The 12,225-nt window shown below is 32.5% G+C and overlaps 1 protein-coding gene across 2 annotated transcripts; it reads right to left on the bottom strand.

Moving 5' to 3' along the window:
- On the bottom strand, positions 4,552–10,610 carry LOC109333570 (30S ribosomal protein S1, chloroplastic-like). 2 transcript variants are annotated; one of them, XM_019569070.1, is made up of 7 exons: positions 10,308–10,610; positions 9,482–9,757; positions 9,152–9,232; positions 8,490–8,771; positions 5,785–5,895; positions 5,412–5,498; positions 4,552–4,942 (listed from the first exon to the last, which is right to left on the bottom strand). In XM_019569070.1, exons 1-7 carry the CDS (start codon positions 10,584–10,586, stop codon positions 4,838–4,840), a joined length of 1,221 nt encoding a protein of 406 aa, XP_019424615.1. In that variant the 5' UTR covers positions 10,587–10,610; the 3' UTR covers positions 4,552–4,837. The 2 variants fall into 2 exon arrangements, with proteins under 2 accessions (XP_019424615.1, XP_019424616.1); XM_019569071.1 differs by lacking the exons at positions 8,490–8,771; positions 9,152–9,232; positions 9,482–9,757; positions 10,308–10,610 and adding exons at positions 5,980–6,261; positions 6,642–6,722; positions 6,972–7,247; positions 7,798–8,100.

The raw sequence follows: 12,225 nt of genomic DNA, 5'->3' as shown, positions 1-12,225 counted from the left end.
TTTATTTGTTAGTTTATGTATTTTCTTGTGAGAAATGTAGTTTTGTGTAGGATGGTTCATTGTGGTCCTTGCTTAAGGTAGAGTAGGTTATATATAAGTGGCTAGAATAGTTCATAAATTAATGTTTTTTGTATTATCAGATGAATTCAAAATCTATCTGTATCATATTCAGTTAAGGCAATCAATTTCGCTTTGTATCATTGTGTGCAGAATATTTATGCTGTCGCAGACATCATTTTGTGTTGTTTTATATGTTGTTTGGCTGAGACTTTTTAACAGCATACTTATTCTTTTAGATCTAAGCTAAAGTGTCACTCGTGACTGCACCAGTGTACAAATAATATCCACTGTATTATTAGACTTATCCCTCTTTCTCTCTTTTGGAAATTCAGAAAGTTTTGTATCCATTTATTTGTGTGCTTAAAAAAACTGAAAATAATTAATATACAATATTCACAATGTGTAAAATTAAGTTGATTGACCAACAAGACATTGGTCCAGTAATCTAAGTCTTCATTAAATCCACAAATATTATATTAAACCAAAATGTTCTATAATCGAGAATCTAAGATGAGTAACACTTATTATTAATCAGGAAGGACAATCATGTATCTCTAATAAAATTAAGCAAATTGTTTGTACTCATTTTATTTTTAACTTTGTTCCTCGTAATTATAACTTTTTTCTCAATCAAGAATATAATTAAATTTGTAATTAATGCTCAAAGAAGCAAACAAAAACCAAGAATGAAGTAGCTAGAGAGAGAAAAGGAGAGCTAATTCCATGATGCTTCTCTATCTTGTTGATTTTGTTTCATTCTTTTATATATTACAGGACAAATAAGATAATGTCATGAACAAGCTCAATTTGGCATTACAAGTGTCCATAACTGCTTGAGCCCCATCATTTACAAATTACAAATTACCATCCAATGTATAGGACTCAAGGCAATAAAGTTACCCCTTCCATTTCAATAATATTGGAGAAAATAACCATCGAGCTTTTAATGGTTTTTTATTTACTTAAAAAAGTTGATGAATGTCCAAGGTAAAGATTTATATATACTCATTGCGTCATTCTCAAGTTAATAATAATATAAAAAATTCTTATGAAGTGAATGCCAATATCTTTTTTCTTTAGAAATGGTTATGGTAAAAAAGTTGTTTCCCTGTTGCTTTCTTTGTTTAGAAGAATGCTTAAGCCATTGCTTTCATAGAGCAGAAGAAGGACAATCATTTTGGGATATAATACAACATTAGCCCATAGGGAATATTACTACACCCCAAAGTTTATATGGTCAGGGACAGTGATCTACCTACCTCAAATGGTGAAGGAATAATAGGTCGGAATTATTAGTTTCTCTTTCTATTCAATTTTCTACTCCAATAGAGTCATTTCAACAGAGCTATCAAGTGTACCCATTCAAACCAAATCCAATAAATACAAATTCCCCTCTCCTAAAAAAATGTTTGGCATGTGTATTAATCACTTGTCAAATTGGTATCCCAACCCCATGGTCCAGTTAAATAATGTGATGCCACATAATCTTCTATTCTATTTCAATATCAAAATTGAAAGAATACATAAAAATAGATTTTTTTTAATGATATATGTGACACTATATTATTGGACATGATAAAATTAGGGACATACATCAACTTGGAAGAAGTGATATTTCTTTTTTACGGGAGACATGTTTAGGATGACGATCACCTTTCCCAATGGTATCTTATACTCTGTCATCAATCATATATTAACATATGAATAAAAGAAAATTTTAAAATCAAAGAATAATAAAATGTAACCCTCTAATTAGCTTGAGACAGAAAATAATACACCATTTAAAACACCATGTTTTAAGAGCTATTAACTTGTTAAGAGGTAGTAATTCTAAGTTTCCATAAGTTTCTCATTTCTCAATTAACGACCAAATTATGCCCATTTCTTATTTTTAAGGATAAATCAAATGATATTTTATTCCAATTTGTATTTTTTTTTTGTTAATGTAGTTTTTTTTCAACATATAAAAACTTACAAAAAAAGAAAGAAAAAGGAAAAGGAAAAGGAACGTCGAGAAATCTTGCCGACATGTGAAAGAGTGAGGCAAATTTCACAATTAAAGGATGAGGCTAATTTTAGGATTTTTATTTTTATAGTTATTATATTTGCAATAGATGACATAAAGTTTATTTTTTATTTTTATATAAAAGTTAATAATGATAATACATGAATAAAAAAATGATGTCATGACAACATAAAAGTCTTTTACGATATCCTTCCATAAATTTCCCATAAAAATGTATTGAAAAACATAGCTTATGAATATTCAAATATAAAATACATAACTTTTAGTACATTTTTATCTTAACCAAAAGTATACTATCTAACATTTTCCCTTCAAAATTTATGTCAGCATCATAAGGAGAGAAAAAGGAGGAAATATTGTTGGCTTTTTAACCTTATATCAATGCAGATTATTTCAATCAATCAACCACATATGGTATAGCCCTGCATCCCAGAATGACAAGATAGACAATGATCTTTCTCTGTATCTGAATTGTTCCGCAGGATATTCCTAAATGAATGCATATGAGTTAGTGTATATGTTCATATTTTTGTTTTGTAAGTTTAAGAAAACTTGTTTATCAACTAAACAATTATTTTGGTGTGTAGAAATTTAATTAAGTTCTACAGTTCAGTTGCAATTTGAATGAGTTTTGTGTAACTCATGTTTTGCTATGTGTAGAACCTACAAAGTTGGGTGTCTTCTTAGAGGAGTTAGATTCCTCTCCATTAATGGACAGAGAAGTGCTGTATAAAAATAAAGAAAAAATAACACAAATTGATATTTATATCTTATTTATTTAAAATGATATTATACTTTTATCCGTAAAATATAAAGGAAAAATTCACTTATCTCTCCCTTATTTGAAAGGAGTGATAAAACTCCTAATTGTATGTATTAAAGTAGTTAATATTAGATGAGTAATAATATTTTTATACTTTCCCTAGTATAGTTTTTAATACTTACTTTATATACACTTGGATCTATTTATTGGTATTTCTAAATTAAAATATGATTATAAAGCAAATGTAAAAGGGATGAAATAATATAAGAATATCACTTTTCCATTAGAAGGATTGTCTAATTCATTTTAAATATTATTTGCCCTTATACTTTAGTCCATACCGGACTTTAAAAATTCATAAACTAAAATTGTAATATGCGCCACATTCACAGAATAACGGGACTCTTCAGTTTTATGGAAATGCCAAAAGTAAATTAAAATGAAGGGTAAATAAGCAAGGGAGCTAGTTTTCATTTTTTAAGTGCCTAAAAGGGATGATGACTTCTTGCACAAAATGATGATGTCTAAGAATGAACATTTGAAAGCTAAATGCCTTTGTTATGAGTCGATATTTTCTCGAGTACTGAATATGAGGTAAATGAAAGTATTCTATTTCATATCATCATCTTTATCTACTATTAGACTTTCAAGTACCGAAAAAGATCCGAGTTCATTTCTTATATGTATGAGTTAATAGCTATTTACCCTCCACAACCTCACCCTAGGGCCCCTTCCCTTTTTTCTTTGTAATTTATGGTAGTGACCACATAAGTCTAAGCTTAAATTGAATTATAGTTACAATATATATCACATATTCCTTTTGAGGTCAATTTGCATTAGGTACTACTAGCATTGGCCCCATCTTTGGTCAAACCTTTTCCACCTTTAGGTTACATAAGAACATGGCTCATTCATTAGGTTTCACTTTTGCACATTATCATTCCTTTCATGACCTTTGGAAAGTAAAGGAATGACATCTCAATAATGCACTCATGGGAAAAAAAATCAATGCTACTTTATGACACTATTTAGGTAAGTGTACCAAATTATGCAAGAGATATAAAGTGGTAAAGTATTATTTTTACAGGGATTGAGTTTGATAATCTAGATTTGCTATTTTTATGGTAATTAGATTGATCAGTGAACAAATGTAATGAACAAAAATATAAAAGTTAGCAATAAAAATAAATCAAACGAGAAAAATCTAAACTATAAAATAAGTATGACTTAATTGTGTTTTGGCAATTAATAGTAGGACTTCATGTAGTTTTTCGCACTTCTTGTTTTTTAATTCGACGTCTCCATAGTTTTTTTTTACTAGTATTTGGATTTTGGGTTTTAAATCTGATTAAATTATAATTAATCAATTAGTTTTTAATGTATATTCACTTTTTTAGGCAAATGTTCGATTTTTTGGAATAACACTTGTTGTGAGGGACACTCAGGATGACCAAAATGTCAAAAAATCGATTCCTGGGAGCGACACTTGTTGTGAGGAACAACCACGAACCTCAAAAGAGTGAGAGGATACCTTTGATAGAACAAAAGAAAACTTGCATGATTCTCACTAATAGATAGAGGGTACTTGTAACTTAGATAATTTTTTAAGATCTGAAATGGTGTGCTAAACAAAAAGCAAATGAATTCATTTCTCTTGAAAATTGTAAATCTAAGATAAAAAAGAATAAAAATGTAGGGATAATTAATTCAATTGGGGTATAATGTAATGAATTCAATCTTCTATGTTGTCAGAAAGATTATCATTATTCTAAACAAAAGAAAACATTGGCTATTCTTTTAGAATAGAAGTTACAAGCAATATTAAGGGCCCATTTGCTTTTTCAGGAAGAGAAGACTTATGAGTCATGGAATAAACTTATATGGTGACTCTTAAGGCTTCCCTCGTCCTTCATTTCCTTTCAAAACCAAACTCGCAAACAAATTATTAGAGAAATGTTTAAGAGGGGGAACTGCATCTCAATTTTCAATCACGAATCTTGAGCTAGGGGCACTTCACTCAAATTCAATCCCTCTGCAGGTAAGTCTGAAGTAAGTGGTCCTAAGATTCCATCACCACTTAGAGTTAATCCACTCTGTAAATGAAAGGACAAGGATGAATAATATCTTAGTATGCATGAATGAATGCTATATAAGGTGATTAGAGAAAAATATCATACCCAAGGATGTAATTGTAAATCATTCAACAAAAAAAGTATGATACATTATATTTTTTCTATTAGAAAACAACTTCACATAGATCAAGTTAGCTTAATGGCTAGGCATCAGCATCCGAAATACCGAAATGGCGAAATCCACTGATAGGGATTAGGAACACAGAAACTGACTGGGTTGAAATGACTGACAAGTGATATGCAAATGCACATACAATTTATTATGTTCTCTTCTAAAATTTGTGCATGGAAATCATGTAAGCTACTTCATTTCAGAAGCTCCTATACTCTTTTTAAGCAGAAGCAAGAGATGAGTTTTTGCGCTATTTTTACTACTACTGCTTCCTTTTTCATTTTCAGGGTTTAAAACAAATAATCAACAAACAAATACCTCTGGCTGGAACCTAAGCATATCAGCACGAGCCATAGCTTCTGCTTGGGCTATTCTTTGTCTGAATGTTTGAGCCATCTCCTCCGCCTAATAAGAACAGCGAAATAAATGTGAGCATTCTCTTTCAAAAATGATAATGCTAATGAAAATAGTTGAAGTTGATGATTAAAGGAAGACATGAAAAGAAGTATAACATAGAACAAAAAAGGAACTCGGTTTTTAGGCTTCTTATAGGACTAGAATGTTAAATTAGATAGGAGAAAAAGCAGGAAGTAGAAATAAACCCATGACTAAAGTACTTAAACTATTGATATTCTACAATTGTAGTCTAGATAGGCAACAAATGGCTTGAGATCCGTTCTTTAAATAATACCTTCTCAAAGACAAGCTTTGGATTGCGAATCATGTCACCAGGTGTGGGTTCCAATTTCTTCGTGGAAAGACTAACTCGGCCTCTCTCCCGATCATGACTTAAGATCATCACCTAAACAAAGAATAAATGAGATTTTATGCCGACACAACCACAGTAATTCTAAGCAAATATCCACATAGCTTAGTATAGGTTTACCTTCAGCGTATCACCAGGTTGAAGAGCAGTTGCAATGTCGGTTATACGGTCATGACTGATCTGACTTATGTGAAGGAGGCCACTCATTCCACCAATGTCAATGAAGGCACCATACGGCTTTAGGCTTTGGACAGTGCCGGTGACTACTGATCCAATTCCTAGCTGTCCATGGCTGTCAGCTGCAGCTTTGCGGTGACTGAGGATAAGTCTGGATTGTTCCACATCCACCTCCACAAACTTCAGAGGAAGATCCTTCTCAAGAAGCTCTTCTTCAGTTGATTTCTAAGGAGAAATAAACAAAGGGAAAGAGTTTGACTTGGTAGCTAAAATTATACTTTTAGAAAGAGAAAGATGAAAGACGGAAATGAGCATGGAAAGAAACTTCTTTTATATTAATCCAGAATAATCTACATCAGGGCAAGTTGAAGCATTCAAGTGTCACAAGTAAAATTGCACAACTCAATTAGTCAATTTCAACATTCGTAAGAGTGGTGGAAGATTAATATTTACAAGTTTGTGCCACCAATACTTGTCAAAAACTATTAAGGATTTGTTATGCTCCATGTTGCTGAACGGTTTGTTGTATTAATGCTCTGACATTGTCAAAAGCAAGATTGAATGTGATGCAAGTCCATAAATGTCAAAGTAGGTCAGGAACTAACCGCTGATATCTGTGAGAACGGAACAAACCCCTTAAGGCCCTCCACCTCAGCCACCAGTCCACCTTTGTTTGCACCAACAATCTGCCACAAAAAGTGCATACGTAAAGATAGATAGAGAGACATGGGTCGGGAGATGAACCACTCAATGTAACTAAAGAGATCAAATAAACCAACTCAAAAAGGTAATAAGAATAGTTTTCCTATGCGTCACTTTCTAATATTACATTATAGAGAGATTACAAGAAAATGATGTCATGACTCTTTTGATTTGGAATCAATAAAATTATGCTAAATAGTGACAGAAACTGATTCTGGGTATACAAATCCTACCTTACCCTTGACAACAACATCTTCGGCTTGAAGTTGTCTACAGCGTTCCCAACAAAGGTCATACTGGATAGACTTTAAACTCAAGATCAAGCTATCGTCAGCTTCAATCTCACCAATAATTACAAACTCCTCTCTGACGCCAGAAACTATGCCTGCCTCATGTACGTATTTAATTCGGTGGATGCATGCCTCTTGTAGGGGCAAGTACGCTGTGGACTTTGCGGTAATGTCTACATAAGCTCCACCAGCATCTGTACCAAATATGGTGCCCTTAACCTGAAACACAGACCAGCATCATCAATCTACTAAAATACCTCTAAGAACTACATTAGAAAAAAATCAATTTTGTTTACACCATACACAATCAATTAACAATTGGCATAGACAAACACATTGGCATTGTTTAGGAACTAGCTGCTCCAATTTGAGCAATTCTGTCAAGTAAACAATTAAGAATGACTTAATCTCAATTGCATTAAAATCATAATTCAGTCTATAAGGGTGAATGCACTGTTGTTTATTTCATACATTTGTTCACTTTAGAGTAGCCTTATCCCTACCAAACGCTACCATAAGGTAAACATTCTGATCCATAGACACACATCAGCAAAAAAATTAAATTCAATAACACCCTTTTCATCTTCAATTAAAACATGTCCAAAATTTGAATTTCTATATAAAAAAAATACAAAATTAAACAAAAAACTATAACAACCCAGTTGCAAGTTCCACGAAAACTATCTCATGCAATGACAAAGATAATAACTTTATACAATTAGAGATAAAATTGAGTGAAGCAAAGAACAACTGAATTAGAGAAAGTTACCTTGGTCCCAACTTCAGCATCAAAATCATATTTTTCTAGAGCATCAGTGAAGTTTTCAAGAGTAAAAGAAACACCTTCCATTGGAGCAGTGCGACATCTTTCATAAGCATCTTCAAAAAGTTCTTTGAGCTTTATTCTCTCTTTGTTCTGTGCACTTGATATTGCAACTGAAGAACACACAATAGAAGTGCGCCTCTGTTTGTGGCTATGGATAAGGGTTGGTCTTGAAGAGAGTGGAGAATAGCAAATGGCACTTAAATTATGAGCAAGAGACGCCATTGCTATCTTTCTCGAGTTTCAGGTTTGGCTTTGGGTTAGATAAGGAATGAATCAGATAACATGAATTATTAAACACATTTGTACTTAACCATAATTATTAACTTAATTTTATTCTTTATATTTAAATCCATACAAAATATAATATGGAGTAAGAATCTTATACACTTTTATTATATTTTTCACCATTCATACATAATCATTATTCACTCTTAATCAAAAAAAGAAAAGAAAAGTGAATGATGTAATAACTGCGTATAAATCTTTACATTAATAATGTATAGATGTTACACATGATTTTTTATAGTATCTGCTCATATTCAAATTATTCATATAACAAAGAATAAATGAGATTTTATGCCGACACAACCACAGTAATTCTAAGCAAATATCCACATAGCTTAGTATAGGTTTACCTTCAGCGTATCACCAGGTTGAAGAGCAGTTGCAATGTCGGTTATACGGTCATGACTGATCTGACTTATGTGAAGGAGGCCACTCATTCCACCAATGTCAATGAAGGCACCATACGGCTTTAGGCTTTGGACAGTGCCGGTGACTACTGATCCAATTCCTAGCTGTCCATGGCTGTCAGCTGCAGCTTTGCGGTGACTGAGGATAAGTCTGGATTGTTCCACATCCACCTCCACAAACTTCAGAGGAAGATCCTTCTCAAGAAGCTCTTCTTCAGTTGATTTCTAAGGAGAAATAAACAAAGGGAAAGAGTTTGACTTGGTAGCTAAAATTATACTTTTAGAAAGAGAAAGATGAAAGACGGAAATGAGCATGGAAAGAAACTTCTTTTATATTAATCCAGAATAATCTACATCAGGGCAAGTTGAAGCATTCAAGTGTCACAAGTAAAATTGCACAACTCAATTAGTCAATTTCAACATTCGTAAGAGTGGTGGAAGATTAATATTTACAAGTTTGTGCCACCAATACTTGTCAAAAACTATTAAGGATTTGTTATGCTCCATGTTGCTGAACGGTTTGTTGTATTAATGCTCTGACATTGTCAAAAGCAAGATTGAATGTGATGCAAGTCCATAAATGTCAAAGTAGGTCAGGAACTAACCGCTGATATCTGTGAGAACGGAACAAACCCCTTAAGGCCCTCCACCTCAGCCACCAGTCCACCTTTGTTTGCACCAACAATCTGCCACAAAAAGTGCATACGTAAAGATAGATAGAGAGACATGGGTCGGGAGATGAACCACTCAATGTAACTAAAGAGATCAAATAAACCAACTCAAAAAGGTAATAAGAATAGTTTTCCTATGCGTCACTTTCTAATATTACATTATAGAGAGATTACAAGAAAATGATGTCATGACTCTTTTGATTTGGAATCAATAAAATTATGCTAAATAGTGACAGAAACTGATTCTGGGTATACAAATCCTACCTTACCCTTGACAACAACATCTTCGGCTTGAAGTTGTCTACAGCGTTCCCAACAAAGGTCATACTGGATAGACTTTAAACTCAAGATCAAGCTATCGTCAGCTTCAATCTCACCAATAATTACAAACTCCTCTCTGACGCCAGAAACTATGCCTGCCTCATGTACGTATTTAATTCGGTGGATGCATGCCTCTTGTAGGGGCAAGTACGCTGTGGACTTTGCGGTAATGTCTACATAAGCTCCACCAGCATCTGTACCAAATATGGTGCCCTTAACCTGAAACACAGACCAGCATCATCAATCTACTAAAATACCTCTAAGAACTACATTAGAAAAAAATCAATTTTGTTTACACCATACACAATCAATTAACAATTGGCATAGACAAACACATTGGCATTGTTTAGGAACTAGCTGCTCCAATTTGAGCAATTCTGTCAAGTAAACAATTAAGAATGACTTAATCTCAATTGCATTAAAATCATAATTCAGTCTATAAGGGTGAATGCACTGTTGTTTATTTCATACATTTGTTCACTTTAGAGTAGCCTTATCCCTACCAAACGCTACCATAAGGTAAACATTCTGATCCATAGACACACATCAGCAAAAAAATTAAATTCAATAACACCCTTTTCATCTTCAATTAAAACATGTCCAAAATTTGAATTTCTATATAAAAAAAATACAAAATTAAACAAAAAACTATAACAACCCAGTTGCAAGTTCCACGAAAACTATCTCATGCAATGACAAAGATAATAACTTTATACAATTAGAGATAAAATTGAGTGAAGCAAAGAACAACTGAATTAGAGAAAGTTACCTTGGTCCCAACTTCAGCATCAAAATCATATTTTTCTAGAGCATCAGTGAAGTTTTCAAGAGTAAAAGAAACACCTTCCATTGGAGCAGTGCGACATCTTTCATAAGCATCTTCAAAAAGTTCTTTGAGCTTTATTCTCTCTTTGTTCTGTGCACTTGATATTGCAACTGAAGAACACACAATAGAAGTGCGCCTCTGTTTGTGGCTATGGATAAGGGTTGGTCTTGAAGAGAGTGGAGAATAGCAAATGGCACTTAAATTATGAGCAAGAGACGCCATTGCTATCTTTCTCGAGTTTCAGGTTTGGCTTTGGGTTAGATAAGGAATGAATCAGATAACATGAATTATTAAACACATTTGTACTTAACCATAATTATTAACTTAATTTTATTCTTTATATTTAAATCCATACAAAATATAATATGGAGTAAGAATCTTATACACTTTTATTATATTTTTCACCATTCATACATAATCATTATTCACTCTTAATCAAAAAAAGAAAAGAAAAGTGAATGATGTAATAACTGCGTATAAATCTTTACATTAATAATGTATAGATGTTACACATGATTTTTTATAGTATCTGCTCATATTCAAATTATTCATATGAGTATAGTAATATATATGTATTATATTTATAGATGATCATTATATTATATATTATGTATTTGTATTACTTTTTTTAAAGAGTCCATAACAATTAAATATGAATAATTCAATGACAGTATATAAAACTTATTTACGGTTTTATATACATTTTTTTCTCTATACAAAAGGTGAGATTGATTAATTCTTTATCCAAAAGGTGAGAAAATTTACTTAATAGTACCAAAAATAAAATAAAATCTAGTGTCTCTTAAAGTAAAATAATGCACAAATTGACTCCTAAAAAAAACATGTTACTCTGTGTACTATTTATTATCATTAATCAGAAAAGTACTTAATTTTTAACATAGACACACACTAGACTACTAGAGAGATGAGACAAGAACATATTTACTCCCTTGTGGCAGACACACTACATGAAGTAGATGTTAGGGTCATTCTTAAAAGTATGTAGGATCATTGCAAAGACTTAATTTTCTTGCTATAATAACACCCTATTTTTCTTCTTATGAAATCAATTTGATCGTGCTTAGAGCTTGGCAAGTATAATGGGATGGAACAAAACAACAATAAACTTGAACTTTGAATCACTTCTTTGGAAGATGAGATCTATGTTTTGGACTAAATACTTTGTGATTTTACCCTACATGATTCAGACTAAACCTACATGTATCTCTCAGTGATCTTTTTAGTCTTCTGTGAAGCATGCAGGTTATGCACAGGTACAATAAAACTTAACATGTTTTCCTCTTCTGCAATTAATTTTACTTTCTCTATAAGCTATAATGCAGAATTTGTTAATCCGAATAATATGATAGTAAAGAACACCTGAGGCAAGTGCAAGGGGAGTACGACTTTACTCTCACTTTAGAGGCACAAGTGTAGTAAATCAGTATTCACACCAAATATTATTTGTAGTCCCACATTGACAAGGCTAACAAGAAAAAAGGGAGGACACAATATAAAAAGGAAGCCTAACTTTGGAATAAGTCATACCTTTCTCGGCCTTTTGGCTAAGATCAAGTGTAGTATCTGTTCTTATCAGTTTAATATCTGATATGTGGGTCATTGGCCCACACGATATTAAATTACTTTTTTAAAGGGGAGGGGCCATTACAATAGCTTGCTATTGGGTCTCTCAGGTATCGCCCATGTGTTGCACTACCACATGGGCTGGTGCACCCTATACCATTCTTAGTCTTAATATTATTCTATTGAAGAGCTGCATTTTTTATACAGAAATTTGCCTGATATTTATTTCCCATGGTTAACCAATATGCAGATTAAAAGACCAATTCTTTTTACTTAC

Source organism: Lupinus angustifolius, chromosome LG19 (genome assembly GCF_001865875.1).
Source record: "Lupinus angustifolius cultivar Tanjil chromosome LG19, LupAngTanjil_v1.0, whole genome shotgun sequence".
NCBI classification, from domain to species: Eukaryota; Viridiplantae; Streptophyta; class Magnoliopsida; order Fabales; family Fabaceae; genus Lupinus; species Lupinus angustifolius.
Note: the sequence above shows the minus strand (reverse complement) of the source record. Positions and strands in the feature narration are given on the sequence as shown.

Coding starts and splice junctions, on each gene's coding strand:
- LOC109333570 (XM_019569070.1), bottom strand. CDS start 10,586: ATGGCGTCTCTTGCTCATAATTTAAGTGCCATTTGCTATTCTCCACTC. Junction 8,772..9,151: donor CGTTCTCACAGATATCAGCG/GTTAGTTCCTGA, acceptor ATTTCTCCTTAG/AAATCAACTGAAGAAGAGCT. Junction 5,896..8,489: donor AACCTGGTGATACGCTGAAG/GTAAACCTATAC, acceptor TTCTTTGTTTAG/GTGATGATCTTAAGTCATGA.